This window comes from Pantherophis guttatus, chromosome 10 (assembly GCF_059756535.1).
Source record: "Pantherophis guttatus breed Tessera chromosome 10, ASM5975653v1, whole genome shotgun sequence".
NCBI classification, from domain to species: Eukaryota; Metazoa; Chordata; class Lepidosauria; order Squamata; family Colubridae; genus Pantherophis; species Pantherophis guttatus.
Genome location: NC_142072.1, coordinates 3,047,230 through 3,062,789, shown reverse-complemented (window position 1 = coordinate 3,062,789; position 15,560 = coordinate 3,047,230). Strand labels below are relative to the sequence as shown.

The 15,560-nt window shown below is 48.0% G+C and overlaps 1 protein-coding gene across 2 annotated transcripts; it reads left to right on the top strand.

Annotated features, from left to right (window-relative positions):
- The first annotated feature begins 1,047 nt into the window (after positions 1-1,047).
- On the top strand, positions 1,048-13,800 carry KPTN (kaptin, actin binding protein). Of its 2 annotated transcripts, XM_034438096.3 has the most exons (12): positions 1,048-1,497; positions 2,092-2,174; positions 5,113-5,197; positions 6,090-6,144; positions 8,147-8,222; positions 9,485-9,558; positions 10,363-10,472; positions 10,633-10,746; positions 10,942-11,014; positions 11,114-11,249; positions 12,764-12,973; positions 13,288-13,800. In XM_034438096.3, exons 1-12 carry the CDS (start codon positions 1,152-1,154, stop codon positions 13,426-13,428), a joined length of 1,503 nt encoding a protein of 500 aa, XP_034293987.2. In that variant the 5' UTR covers positions 1,048-1,151; the 3' UTR covers positions 13,429-13,800. The 2 variants fall into 2 exon arrangements, with proteins under 2 accessions (XP_034293987.2, XP_087732383.1); XM_087876257.1 differs by lacking the exon at positions 12,764-12,973 and having other exon boundaries at positions 1,056-1,497; positions 13,288-13,563.
- The last annotated feature ends 1,760 nt before the right edge of the window (positions 13,801-15,560 follow it).

Genomic DNA, 15,560 nt, shown 5'->3' with positions numbered 1-15,560 from the left:
GGAAAAAAACCTTTCCAAGGACCCTGTTTCCCCCAAAATAAGACATGGCTTAGGCCCAGGATATTTGGCGGACCACCTGCAGCCAGCAACAACATCCCATCGCCCGGTTCGCGCCCATAGGGAGGGCCTGCTCAGGGTGCCGTCGGCGAGACAATGTTGGCTGGTGGCCCCCAGGGGTAGAGCCTTCTCTGTGGGCGCGCCCACCCTCTGGAATCAACTCTCCTTGGGGCTCCGGTTGGCCCCTGACCTTCGCACCTTTCACCGCGAATTAAAAACTTGGTTATTCGAGTCCCCCGGCCTGGATTGATGGGGTTTTATATGGGTTTTTTAGCTTTATCTGATTTAATTAGGCATTTTAACTTTGTATAATGGATTATTGTGGTTTTTATTGTGAGCCGCCCTGAGTCCATTGGAGATAGGGTGGCATCTAAGCCTAATAAAATAAAATAAATAAATAAATAAATAAATCCCCTGATAATAAACCCAATCGGGCTTTTGAGTGCACGGCAATAAGGCCAAGCGCTTATTTCAGGGTTCAATATATATATATATATATAAGACAGGGTCTTATTTTCGGGGAAAAACTGTACTTTAGTCCAAAAAAATCTCTCCGGATGCTGCTGCTGTCCTTTAGAAAAACCCCCGTTTTTCTAAAATGTCACTGAGGTCACCGTAGGCTCTCTTACAATATCTACAGTCCATCCATCAGAATAGAGGCGGAAAGGGACCTTGGAGGTCATCTAGTCCAACCCCCTGCTCAAAACAGAAAGACAAGCGGCTGTCCAGTCTCCTCTTTAAAAAGAAAAGCCTCCAGGGCTGAAGCAAAGTCGAAGAAGGAAACGGGGCAAATGTATTACATGCGGAAAAAACAAGGGCTGCCTACGTTTTTTTAAAAAAAATAATTTCAATTTTAGATTAGAATGAAAACAAAAGCCAAAAAACTGGGTCAAACATTCCAGCCTGGGTCTTGGATGACGTCACCGCCTGGCTTCCAACAGCGCAGAGTCCAACGACGCCGCGCCCTCCCGGTGATGTCACCCGCAACGCGACTGCAGCGTCGAAAGCCCCCTCCATCCACTCTGGCCGTCGCGTCCTAGGGTGGGGAAGAAGACATGGCGGACGGGGCTGTCCCCGGCGGTGCCTGAGTTGGGATGGAGCCTCCCCGCAGCTCCCCCTTCCTGGAAGACAGCTTCACCCGTTTTTCCTCCCAAAGCAACGTCTACGGGCTGGCGGCCTTGCCCGGAGCGGCTCGTGGGGGCGGGCGAGGACAAGAGGGGCCCGCAGGGGCGGAGGAAGCCGGGGGAGAGCTCTTATCCCAATGGGGACCAGACCTTTCAGCGGGGCTGGGGGGGCCAGGCCAGGCGGGGGCCCCTGGGGAAGGGCCGGGGGGGCTCCTGGTGGCCACCCTCAAAGGGAAAGTCATTTATTTCCGCTACCAAGACATGAAGCGGAACCTGCGGCCGGTGGCCAGGGAGGTGCAGTTCACCTACATCCCAGGTAAGGGTGGGGGTGGGGGCTGCCCATGTCTGGGGTGGGGGGCTTTAGGGGAGGGGGCTGGGGGCTCCTGCCTGGCCTTCCCTGCTGCATTAACAGGGGTAGAATCAAGATCAGGTGAAGTGTTAATAATATGCCACTTTGTAATACTTTGGTAAGAAGACCCCACTTGGAATATTTGCATCAGGGGTGAAATCCAGCAGGTTCTGGAGAACCGGTAGCGGAAATTTTGAGCAGTTCAGAGAACCAGCAAATACCACCTCTGGCTGGCCCCAGAGGGGGTGGGAATGGGGATTTTGCAATATCCTTTCCCCAGAAGTGGGGAGGGAATAGGGATTTTGCAATATCCATCCCCCAGGAGTGGGGAGGGAATGGGGATTTTGCAGTATCCTCAGTTAGCAATAGAAATTTTGGCCTCCAATGTGGTCTTAAATTGAGGGCTTCCTGTATATGAAGGAGATTCCAAGTTAGAAATAGTGCATTTGTAAAATATAACTGCTATCTGCAAGAGTAGATGGTGGTTTTTTTTTTCCTGTGATCTTTGGTAAGCTTGCATAACATAAGTAGCTCTTCTTTTTTTTTCTGTCTCTCTTCCAGTTGATGCTGAGATTGTTTCTATTGACACTTTCAACAAACCATCTCCCAAAAGAGGCCTTGTCGTGGGCATCACCTTCATTAAGGTATGCAGGTCATTTCATTCATTGTTTTTCCTGCAATTCGTTACAGTGATGTGGCTACCTTTGCTGTGTTCATTTAAAGTATGCACAGAGGTGGGTTTCAGCAGGTTCTGACCAGTTCTGGAGAACCGGTAGCGGAAATTTTGAGTAGTTCGGAGAACCGGTAGTAACAATTCTGACTGGCCCCGCCCCCATCTATTCTCTGCCTCCCGAGTCCCAGCTGGAAATGGGGATTTTGCAGTAACCTCCCCCTGGAGTGGGGAGGGAATGGAGATTTTACAGTATCCTTCCCCTGCCATGCCCACCAAGCCATGCCACACCCACAGAACTGGTAGTAAAAAAAACTGAAACCCACCACTGGATATGCAGCATTCTTGCAGAAATGTTCTGGGCTACAAATCAAACATTTTCTTGGCTGTCCTTGGAACTCGATTTTTGCTCCGGTTTCCATCACAAAATTGTGCTACCGAGCAGCTGTTCTCAGTAGGTACCTTCTAGATCCGTGATGACGAACCCATCACACGCATGCCCGAAGTGGCATGTGGAGCCATGTCACCTGGCATGTGTGGCATCGCACGTTCCTCTTCTAGGTTTCTGGCACGCATGTGCACACGACAATCAGCTAGCATTTGTGTGTGCGGCAGTGCCGGAAACCGGAAGAGGTGTTCTTCCGTTTTCCGGCATGAATGATTAAATGATTACACTGACATTAACAGTGGAAAGACAAGAAAGAGGGAAAAGAGATGGAAAATAATAAGAAATAAAGGATAAAATACAAAAAATTATGATTTTAAAATACAAAATAAGCATACTAGGATTAACAATTAAAGACACAAAAAAGGAAGGAGAAAGGAGAAACAATGGGAAATAAAAGGCCAAATAGGAGAGTGCAGAATTTTAAAATACAAAAGAAAGGAAGAAAAAGGGAAAACAAAAGGCAAAGAAGGATGCCTAACAACACAGACCTCTAAGGTCTCTGGTGCATCTGAGCAATTCATGGCTTTATTCTTAACATCACAGAAACTACCATTTAAAACAGCAGAGGGCACCTCTGAAAACTTTGGAACGATGGAAGGCCCCCAGTGCTTGATCCGATTTCTGTGACTCGAGCTGAATTCGCTCGCATCGATGCAAGAACAAAATAGCCTTTTAACTTTTTGGCCAAGTGTAGGTTGACTGCTAATGGAACAGAATTATTGCAGGCCATGCAATGGCCAGAGGTGACTTCAAAGGGTTCTTTCAATCCACAGATTTGTCTGGATTATTCATTTACATAAATAGCAATAGACTTACCCTGTTTCCCCCAAAATAAGACATCCCCTGATAATAAGCCCAATCGGGCTTTTGAGCACATGGCAATAAGGCCAAGCGCTTATTTCAGGGTTCAAAAAAATGTAAGACGGTCTTATTTTCGGGGAAACACGGTATATACCGCTTCACACTGCTTTACAGCCCTCTCTAAGAAGTTTACAGAGACAGCATATTGCCCCCAACAATCTGGGTCCTCCTTTTACCGACCTCAGAAGGATGGAAGGCTGAGTCAGCTTTGAGCCGGTCAGGATTGAACTGCTAGCAGTGGGCAGAGTTTGCCTGCAATGCTGCATTCTAACCACACTGCACCATCGAAGGAAGGAAGGAAGGAGAGAGAGAGAAAAGGAAGAGCAATAGCACTTAGACTTATATACCACTTCACAGCCCTCTCTAAGCTGTTTACAGAGTCAGTATATTGCTCCCTAGAAATCTGGGTCTTCATTGACCCACTTTGGAAGGATGGAAGGTTGAGTCAGTCTTGAACCTGGTGAGATTCGAACTGCCAAATTGCAGCCAGCCAGCAGGCAGCAGAAGTAGCCTGCAGTACTGCACTCTAACCACTGCGCCACCGCGGCTCACCCCTCAAATCAATCATGGGATTGTCCCCATCCATATGGACTAAGGCTGCTTTAATAAGATAAAATCTAGAGGACACTCTAGGCACTCTGAGATCTATGCTTTTCTATGTCTCATGCGCTGGATTCTTTTGGGGGTGGGGGGGAGTATTTCCTGTCCCTCATATTCCCAGTTGACTATTCCTGGTTATTCCGACTCTTCTTGCTGTTGCTTAGCAACTGGGCGGGATGGAATGATTGGCAGCAGCCCAAGGATATTTTATAGGCTTTATTAACATGTAACACTGGTGTTAAAAGAAAAAAAATACCATTAATATGATAATTGTGTATGAATTTTCTCTTGGTTCCTCGCCCCCCCCCCTTTTTTTTTGGCTAAACATATTTCTCATCTTTTCCCTAGAACCTGTGTTCTCCATCACTCATCTTTATTCACTTAGTGACAGGTCCGGTGGATAATGCAGGTAGTCCTCGACTTACAACGGTTTAATTTAACGACCGTTTGAAGTCACCACGGCACTGAGAAAAGGGACTTATGACCGTTTTTTCACACTTACAACTGTTGCCGCATCCCTGCGATTACATGATCAAACTTCGGATGCTTGGCAACAGACTCCTATTTATGACGGTCGTCGTGTCCCGGGATCACGTGATCCCCTTTTGCGACCATCTGACAAGCACCAAGTCAGTGGGGAAGCCGGATTCACTTAACAACCATGCGAGTAACTGAACAACGGCAGGGATTCGCTTAAGAAAGCTCACGTAAGAACTGTCTCGCTGAGCAACAGAAAAGTTGGGCTCCCTTGTGGTCCTAAGTCGAGGACTAACTGTAATTTTATTCCTTTGTCATAATCACAGGTCAGCCAAAAACATCCCCCCCCCCCCCCGGTAGCTTTCCACTACCTGGTGTGTTCTGGCACACCTGGGGTCTGTTTGCAAGACGTCACTCTGAATTCCAGGCATTTCCATCCCTATTTCTGCCCCAAACTTTTTTCACATCGTGGAATATAAACCACATTTTTTTTTGTTTTTTAAATGGTTTTATTTTCCTTTTTCAGGATTCTGGAGACAAAGCCAGCCCCTTCCTTAATATTTATTGCGACTATGAACCCGGCTCTGAATATAATCTGGATTCGATTGCACGTGAGTTTTCTCTGCACAACTTCTGCGATTCCATCTCCCCCCCCCCCGTTTTTTTTATTATTTTTTTATTTAGACTTCTATACCGCTTCATAGTGCTTTACAGCCCTCTCTAAGCGGTTTACAAAGTTAGCATTTGGCATATTGCATAATAGCATATTGCATTAGCATATTGCCCCCCAACAATCTGGGTCCTCATTTTACCCACCTTGGAAGGATGGAAGGCTGAGTCAAACTTGAGCCGGTGAGATTTGATCTGCTGAACTAGCAGTCAGCTGAAGTAGCTGCAGTACTGCACTCTAACCATTGCGCCACCTCGGCTCCTTTTCCTTCCCTGGCCTCTTCAAGGCTTTCTAAAGCAGCGGTCACCAACAGGTGGTCCGTGGACCATTGGTGGTCCACGAGAAAATTTTGATGGTCCACAGAAAGATTATTTGCATTATTTATATTGCGCTAAATCAGGGGTCCTCAAACTACGGTCCCTGGGCCGGATAAGTGCAGTGAACGCTTGTGTTGCTGCAGAGAGTCTCCCCCTTCAGGGTCTACTTGTGTGGGTCGGAGGGGGGCAGAAATTCCAACTTGGGGTCTTCTTCAGCCTCCTGGTGTGGGGCTTTGGGTGAAGGCAGGAGGGAAGCGCCACTGGTGGCAAAGAGCCAGAGGACTTTGTTCCAGCGGGACTGCATCATGGCCTGGAACTGGCTGACCATCTCAGCCCGCTGAGCTTCCAGGTGCTGGTACCTGGCCTTGCACTCCTGCAGGTCTTTCCTCTGCTTGGAAAGCCTATGCTCCTAGTCCTCAGTGAGGTGCTTCTGCTGAGCTTCCTTCTCAGTCAGATCCTGTTTCTCATTGGTTTTTATACCTGTTAACTTTTTTCCCCCTTTTGGGTTCTTCACAGAAAGCTGCTTGAACCTGGAATTGCAGTTCACACCTTTCCAGCTGTACCATGCAGAGTACGTAGCTCAAAAAAGCAGGCCTTTGCCATTAGCCGCCTTCCCCTGCCAATGTTAACGCAGACGTATCCATGCAGAAACTCCACATATCGGTGTTTACTTGTCTTTTAGAAAGGGAAGGGAAGGAAAGAAAAGGAAAAGAAAGAAGGGCAGATAAGGCAGGAAAGGAAAGAAGGGAGGGAGGGAGGGAGAAAATGGGAATAGAAGGAAGAACAAGTCAGGACAAGGAAGGGAGGAGAAGACAGGAGACGAAAGGAGAATGCAAGATGAGGGAGGAAGGAAAGACGGAAATAGGAATGGAAGGAGGGAGGGAAGGAGAGAAGAAGGAAGGAGGGAAGGAAGAAAGGAAGGAGAAGGCAAGGCAAGGAAGGAAGGGGAAGACGAGAAAGGAGAGTGCAAGGTGTGGGAGGAAGGAAATAGGAATGGAAGGAAGGGAGAGAAGAAGGAAGAAGAAGGCAAGGAAGGAAGGGGAAGATGAGAAAAGTGAATGCAAGATGAGGGAGGGAGGAAGGAAATAGGGAAGGAAAAGAGGGAGAGAAGGAAGGAAGGAATGGGCAAAACAAAGAATGAAGGAAGGAAGGGGAAGACAAGAAAAGGGAATGCAAGATGAGGGAGAGAGGAAGAAAATAGGAATGGAAGGAAGGAGGGAGAGAGGGAGAGAAGAAGGGAGGGAGGAAGGAAGGAAGGAAGGAAAGAAAGAAAGAAAATTTGTTGTTCCCCAGCGAGCGATGTTCATGGCCTTGAACCCGGAGAATGACGTAAGTCTGCCATGACTAATATAATTCAGGGAAAACATACACTTTCTATATTTGTCTGCTTCACTTTCTGAGCAGGATGCTTTGAGTTCTCCACCCAGCTGATGAGTAGAGCTCCAAGAATCTTCTAAATTAAACTAGTTGGAGGTGCACCGCAGCTCCAAAGTTGTTACTATGGTTAAACTCAGCCTTGCTTCCTCTTCGATGAGCCAGCCCTTTATCCCTCGTCATGAGTCACTCCCTTAGCCATGTCTCCTCTGAGACGCTTCCGCACTCGAGAAGGAACAAGGATCTGATCAGAAACATAGGATAATGAATTCTTTTCTATTCCTTCCTTTGCCCAGTGTCCACAAGTGGAACTGGCGAGAGAGCAATTCTCTTAAACTGGCCTCTTTCTGGCGTTTTGACGTACAGCAAGCCTCAAATTAATATGCCCCTAACTCAACTTTGGCAATACCTAATTGTAGATGCTGATCTTTGAAATCCAATGGTTTCCTTGGTTGGGGAAAATTACTCTAAACGGATATTACCTTTCTTATTTCCCAGAAAATAAGACCAGGTCTTATATTCATTTTTGTTCCAAAAAGACTCATTAGGGCTTATTTTCCGGTTAGGTCTTATTTTCAGGGAAATACAGTACTAAATGAGTCCGTCTGGCTGACGATCTTAACGGGGGCTTATTTTTGGGGTAGGGCTTATATTACGAGCACCCTGAAAAATCATGATAGGGCTTATTTTCTGGTTGGGTCTTATTTTTGGAGAAACACAGTAATAACAAAATAAGAGAGGTTGGAAGGGACCTTGGAGGTCTTCTAGTCCAACCCCCTGCTTAGGCAGGAAACCCTACACCACTTCAGACAAATGGTTATCCAACCTCTTCTTAAAAACTTCCAGTGTTGGAGCATTCACATCTTCTGGAGGCAAGTTGTTCCACTGATTAATTGTTCTAACTATCAGGAAATTTCTCCTTAGTTCTAAGTTGCTTCTCTCCTTCATTAGTTTCCACCCATTGCTTCTTGTCCTGCCCTCAGGTGCTTTGGAGAATAGGTTGACCCCTTCTTCTTTGGGGCAGCCCCTTCAGACATTGGAAGGCCGCTATCAGGCCACCCCTTCCTCCTCCTTTTCATTAAACTAGACACAGATTTTGCATTTGAACACATGTATTCTCCTTGTGGAGTACAGTGCTGGGATTTCATCTTTTGGAAACTTGACAACTGACACGTTCGATGTCATTTTTGGTGTCGTAGAGTCCAAGTTGCTGATCGGCCGGAGACCGTCTTCCTTCTGAGTGGAAACGATCCCGCGATTCATCTTTACAAAGAGGTGAGATCTCCAGATGGCCTTGGCCTCTCTGGGCATTCTAGTCCCTCTCCTCTATGGTGCCCCTGGAGTTCTCCTTTACGTCCTTTGTGGTTTCTTGTTTTTTTTTAAAAAAAAAAATCCCGGTATTCTACTGCAAAGGTTGGAGTGGTGCGGTGGCTTAGAGGTGGAGATTTTGCCTCACAGTCAGGAGGCTGTGAGTTCAATCCTAGGTAGAGGCAGATATTTCTCTCTCCCTGGGCACAATGAGAATATTATCTGCTGAACAAAACTCCGTACTGGCAACAGGAAAGGCATCCGGCCAGTAAACACTCAGCTCCATTCAGACTCCACCCCCCAAGGAATTATGGGGTTGTTAAAAGATGATGATGATTCTACTGCAAAGGCCCCCTTCCCCTTTTCTTTCTTTTGTTCCATCATATCTCTGGTATCTTTTTCCCCCTGATCAAATCACTGTGTAGTGAGATAAAGCCTTTCATCTCTTAAAGTTAAAAAAAAAGAAAGAAAGAAAGAAAGAAAGCCAACAGTTTTTACACCTTTTCTGGTGTGAGCTGAGCGAGGGAGGGAGGGACTGGCAAAGCTTTGAGTCATCACGATTAGAAATTTCTGATGGAGTCTTCGGAATGGAAAGGTCATCTCTCAGCTACACGTAGTCCTCGATTTACAACGCTTCATTTAGTGACCGTTCAAGAGTTACAACGGGGATTGATTAAAAAGTGACTTAACGACCCTTTTTCAGAGTTACAACCTTTGTGGGATTCCCCCTTGATCACGGGATTCCAATTTCAGACCGACTCGTAATTTATGACGGTTGCAATGCCTCCGGGAGGGTCACGTGATCCCCTCCCCTGACCAGCAAAACCAAGGGGGGAATCAGATTCACTTAACAACCCTGTGACTAACTTAACAAGTGCAGTGATTCACTAGACAACTGTGGCCAGGACGGTCGTAAAAAATGGGACAAAACTCACTTAAGCAACTAGCAATGGAAACCTGGGCCCCAATTGTGTTGTAGGTCAAGGACTACCTGTGTTTATAATTTTTGGGCTGGGAGGAAAATAAAGATGAACTGGGGAAAGAAATAATAAGGGCCAAGCAGAAAATATGGATTTCTTTGTCCCCCTCTTCTATGTGAGCAGAGCTAAATAGCAATTGGATAGGAGACCCCCCCGGAAATCCCAAGGCTGTAGGCAGAATTCTGGGGCTTAATGGGGGTCGTAAGACAAGGACCTGCCCGTACCTTATTTTATTTATTTATGTTGCAGAATGAAGAGCTCCATCAATTTGAGGAGCAGCCGGTCGAGAATCTCTTTCCAGAGCTTAAGGAACTGCCCAGCAAGTAAGCAAACCTGGTTTGTTATCAAGGCTCGAGGTGGGCAGAATGAAAGGAGGCAACGGATCGTGACTTGGCTCAGTGATCCGCTTAGCCGTAATGTGGCTGATTGGGTTTAGTTGGACGTCTTGTGTGAAACCAAGACGTTTGCGGTTTGCTAATTAAACTAGAGGTTAGTGTGTTGGGTGCCGTAGGGACTTAACACAGGTAATCCTCAGTTTATGACAGTAATGGAGCCCTAGCCCTAACCCTTCCTTCTTTCCTCTTTTTCTTTCTTTCCTTCCTTGTTTCCATCCTTCTGTCCTTCTCATTCCCATTTTCCTCCCTTCCTTCTGTCCTTCCCTCCCTCCTTTCTCTCCTTCATTTCTTCTCTTCCTTCACTCCCTCCCTTCTTTCTCTTCTTCCTTTCTTCCCTCCTTCCCTCCCTTCTTTCGCTCCTTCCTTTCTTTCTCTCCTTCCTTTCTTCCTTCTCTCCCATCCTCCCTCACTCCTTCCTTCCTTCCTCCCTCCCTTTCTTTCCTTCCTTCCCTCCCTTCCTCCTTCCCTTCCTTCTTTCGCTCCTTCCTTTCTTCCTTCCCTCCCTCCTTCCCTTCTTTCTCTCCTTCCTTCCTTCCTTCCTTCCCTCCCTCCCTCCCATCCTCCCTCCCTCCCTCCTTCCTTCCTCCCTCCCTCCCTCCCTTCTTTCTCGCCTTCCTTTTTTCCTTCCTTCCCTCCCTCCCTTCTCTCTTTCCTTCCTTCCTTCTTTCTTTCCTTCCCTCCCTCCCTCCTTCCCCCCAAACCTTTGTCTCACGATCCTTCCCCTCTTCACAGCGTCCTCTGGCTCGACGTCTACAACATTCCCCATTCGGGTCAGCGGATCACAGCTTTTGGCTGCCAGAGCGGATACATCCGGGTTGCTCAGGTTGAACCAGCCGAGCGAGGTAAGATTTCCCCCCCCCTCCTCCTCCATCCCTTTCCTCGGGGTGGGGTGGGGGGTGGGGGCTTAACTCTGGCTCTTCCTGAAAGCTTGGACTGCAGCCTGGTAAGCGAAGGGCGCTTGGGTTGACTGATTGGTGCCCCTTCTCTTCCTCTGGACTCAAGTGGTGCTGCAGAGCTGGAGCATCCAACAGGATGGTCCCATCTCCAAGGTCCTGGTTTTTGCTCTCCCAAGCATCGGTCAGCCTGATGACCCACCTGGGATCGTGTCTTCGAAAGGTGAGATCCGAAGGGAAGGGGAAATGGGGACTGGGAAGGACAGTCTCCCCCTTGGCGGCCCAGAGGAACCATGTAAATCCTCATCTCCATCTTTCTCAACCAACTCGAAGAGGGGTGGACTTCAAGTCGCCAAGGTTGGGAAGCACAACGTTCAACCCAACTTCTCTGCTCTATGATCCTTTGCATCTCACCCAGGCAGCACCGATCCCAACCCTCAAAGCTACAGCGTCCTCGTAACCAGCACGCTCGAACTCTCGGTGGTTTACCGGTAAGTAAAGTAGATGGAATGGGAAATCTGTCCACCCACCCACCCACCTGGCTTCTGCTTGCTCAAGAGCTTGGTTTTTTTTTTCCCCGTCCCTTCTAGGAACGTGCTGCACAGTGGTCTGGAGGACCAGTTGGTCTTACCCCTGAGTGACCAGTATGACAGCGTGCTCTGTGCCCTAGTGACAGATGTCGACTTCGATAGCGAGCCGGAGATCCTGCTGGGCACCTACGGGCAGGTAAAGAGGTTGGCCATTCCTGTCCTTGTGGCAAGGTATGGCTGTCTTGTTTTTTTCCCAGTTAAATTACGATTAAAGGCATTTTCCTAAAGTAATTAAAAAAATTCTAGACTGTGCAGAAATGAACAGATCAACTATGATGATAAAAGAAAGAGAAGAGTCAGAATACTTTAAGATATGGAAGCAATTTTACTCTTGGCTGGAAAAGAGATAATAAAAGAGATTGATAAAAAAAATGTTATAACAAGAATACTATATTAGTGGAAAATTTTTGTAATGGACTTGGTGAGAACGAAGATAGAAGAGATAAGAGAAGAGAAGAACTTTTTGGAGATAACACCGAGATGTCACACGGAAGAAATGAATGATGTATTAAATGTTTGTTTGTCTTAAACAAATTAAAAAACTTTTTTTTAAAAAAGGCATTTTCCTAGACCAGGGGTGTCAAACACGAGGCCCACGGTATGGTCAGATCTGGCTCTTTGGCCGAAAAAATGCTTTTAAAAGTAAAAAAAAAAAAGCCTCTGATGATCGTGCGGCTCAGCTGGGATCCTCAGAGGCTTTTAAAAGCATGTTTTCTACAACCTCTTCGGCTTTTAAAAGTAAAAAACAAAACAAAACGTTGACCATGCCCACCCAGTCACATGACCCACCACCACCAAGCCACGACCACAGAACCGGTAGTAACAAATTTTACATTTCACCACTGCCCAGAGCTAGGGTAGGGCTTCACTAGCAGCGGTGGCTCTTCCGTCCCGAGGACCGGCTCATAGATTTCCACTGCTCTCCTCTCCTCTGCCTTCTGCGCTTCCCTTTGTCAGGCACTGGACTCAGCTGTTCCTCCTCTTCCTCGTCAGCCACCTCCAGACCTGGCGGCCATTGACTCTCCATCTGAGGGCTGATGGACGGTCCAGACTCCGCCTCTGTCTCTCTTTCTCTGCCAGCTCCATCCCCTCTTCCCTCTTGGAGCTCTCAGGTTGCCTTGATGCTGATCCTGACTCCCACGCCTCCTCCTCCTCCTCCTCTGATTCTGGTGCTGGAGGGGCCAGTGGCTGACAAGCCGCAACGCCTACATTGGTTGATTTTATTTTTCATTTCTTGCTTAGCAATATTATACAGCCTCCTTGGTCTTTTAGGAGCTTTAATGCCACAAATATATTTGGCTTGAGAGGATCAGATGCCAGCAGCTGAAAATGTCCCTTTTTCGCTTCCATAACCATGAGGGATAGAAACTTGGTTTTTTAAGAACGCTGAGATTCTAGAGATCTAGATTGATTTTATTTTTCATCTCCTGCTTAGCAGTATTATACAGCCTCCTTGGTCTTTTAGGAGCTTTAATGCCACAAATATCTTTGGCTTGAGAGGATCAGATGCCAGCAGCTGAAAATGTCCCTCTTTCGCTTCCGTAACCATGAGGGATAGAAACTTGGTTTTTTAAGAACGCTGAGATTCTAGATTGATTTTATTTTTCATCTCCTGCTTAGCAGTATTATGCAACCTCTTTGGTCTTTTAGGAGCTTTTATGCTACAAATACCGGGCTGAAAACACGCGTGTCGCGACCACAGCGAGACGCCACTGTTCCCAGCAGCCTCGCGGGGACTTCCGCCTCCTCTGGCAACGCACTTTCCCCAGCCCTTTGTTGTCCATGGACTACGTAGACCTGACCTGCGACGGACTCTGCGAACTGGCCGTGGTGTGTCTGAAGGGGCTGCATATACTCCAGGTTTGTGTGCCAGGAGAGGAAGGGGGTAGAAGGCACCTCCAGCAAAGCCCACCCAAAAGGCAGAGGCAACATTTACCAGAACGTTCCTCTTTCAAGTTACAGTTGAATTACAATTTAATTTACAGTTAACAATTACAAACAGGTTATCCTGCAAAACCTCATTTGTGTGTGTGTGTGTTTGAAGCTCCAGTTGGTGCAAAATGCAGCGGCCCGCATGGTTTTGTGCAGGCCTCGGTGGGCATGTCGCCATGTGTGAACAGGCGGCAGTATAAATTTTCAAACAAACACACACCGCTTTTCCCCTCTCAATACAGCACAGCCTGACGGACGTCGTCCAGTGCCTTCTAGAGCGGCTTCGGGTGGAAGCAACAAACCGGGCATCCCCACCAAACGTTTCCGCGCAGGAGCAAGATTCCAGAGTTGAGGCTACGGATGGCCAAGGACCAAGAACGTGAGGGGTCTGGCTGTGCTTTTCCTCCCCACCCACCCACTCTTTTCATCCCCAAGAAATGAGGAATGGAATCGGGAGCAGAGCCTCATGCAAAGGATTCTCCCAGCCTTCTCCAGGGTCCCGGAAAGAGCGTGGAAATTTAATTTAGGCGGCTGCGAAGGGCGGCGAGAAGACCCAATCCCTTCCCATGACACTTTTCACTGGCGTAACTGCTGCCAACCCGAAAGGATGTGCCACAAACACAGGAAGTGCTCTGCGGACAGCAAACTTTAGTAACTTATTTGTCTCCGTGTGCCTCCAAGAAGGGGGGGCGGGGGGGCTCCTCCGAATGACTCAGACCATCATAAATAGAAAATAAATATTTGTACAGATAGTCCACAGTTCGTTTAGTGACAAATATTGAAAGTTGTTTAGTTCGTTCAAAGCTGGCAACGGCGATCACTGGGAAAAAAGTGACTTATGACCATTTTTCACACTTACGGCCCTGTTGCAACATCCCCCGGGGGTCACGGGATCAAAAATTTGGCGGGCTGCTTCCTATTTATGACGGTCGCCGTGTCCCAGGGATCACCTGATCCCGTTTTGCGACCTTCTGACAAGCAAAGTCAATGGGGGAAATCAGATTCACTTAACAACCGAGTTACTCACTTAACAGCTTCGGTGAGTCACTTTAAGAACGGTGTCAAGAAAAAATGGGACAAAACTCGCTTAACAAATTTCTCACGTAGCAATGTGAACTTCGGGCTCACTGGTGGTTGTAAGTCGAGGACCGCAGGTACGATGAGTGATGTCTGCTCTCTGTCAGGACAAATAATCTGGCACAACAAGACTTGAGAACCGCTGCTAAGTTACTCGCACTCGGCGTCCTCTCTGTCCAGCTGGCAGAGCTTCTGAGAGTAAGGGGCCACTTAAGTCTTCCAAGAGAACGGAAGAAAAATATCAGAGGGGGATAATAATAGCAATAGCAATAAGCACTTAGACTTATATACCGCTTCACAGTGCTTTCCAGCTCTCAGCGGATTACAGAGTCAGCCTCTGGCCCCCCCAACAATCTGGGTCCTCATTTTACCGACCTCAGAAAAGATGGAAGGCTGAGTCAACCTTGAGCCTGGTGGGATTTGAACTCCTGGCTGTGGGCTGAGTTAGCCTGCAATACTGCACTTTTAACAGGAAGGAAGGAAGGAAAAAAGAGCCGTAGCACTTAGACTTATATACCGCTATACATCCCTCTCTAAGCGGTTTACAGAGTCAGCCTCTTGCCCTCAACAATCTGGGTCCTCATTTTACTGACCTCAGAAGGACGGAAGGCCAAGTCAGCCTTGAGCCTGGTGAGATTCAAACTGCCAATTTGCAGGCAGCCGGCAGTCAGCAGACGTAGCCTGCAGTACTGCACTCTAACCACTGAGCCACCGCAGCTCTTAAGAGGCAAGGATGCGCCTCCCACCGGGCCTTTGAATGGCCCAAGTCCCCTTTTTGCTCTCGTCTGGGGAGCCTTGGATGCTTTGAATCAAGCTAGAACACGGGAGAAGTTTCCCAACTGAAATCTGAATTTGACCCTTTGAAAGTTGAGGCTAAGAATACCAGTCGATTGAGCCTCCTGCCTTATGTGTTCGGGTGGTGTTGGTACTAATGGAGGAGGCTGTGGGGTGCTGCTGCTCTTCCCCACATCAACATCTCCAGATTCTCACTTTCCTCCTCCTCCTCCTCCCCCTCCTCTTCCTTCTCCTCCTCTACCTCCTTCTCTTTTTCCTCCTCCACCTCCTCCTTTTCCTCCTTCCTCCTCCTCCCTCCTTTTCTTCCTCCTCCCTCCTCTTCCTCCTTCCTTCTCCCTCTTCCTCCTCCCTCCCTCCTCTTCTTCCTCCTCCCTCCTCCTTTTCCTCCTCCCTCCTTCCTCCTCTTCCTCCCTCCTCCCTCCCTCTTCTTCCTCCCTCCTCTTCCTCCCTCTTCTTCCTCCTCCCTCTTCCTCCTCCTCCCTCCTCCACCTCCTCTTCCCCTCCTTTTCCTCCTCCCTCCCGCTTCCTCCTCCTTCCTCCACCCTCTCTTCCTCCCTCCCTCCTCCTCTTCCTCCTTCTCCCTCCTCTTCTTCCTCCTCCCTCCTTCTATACCTCTTCCCTCCCTCCTCTTCCTCCTCCTCCC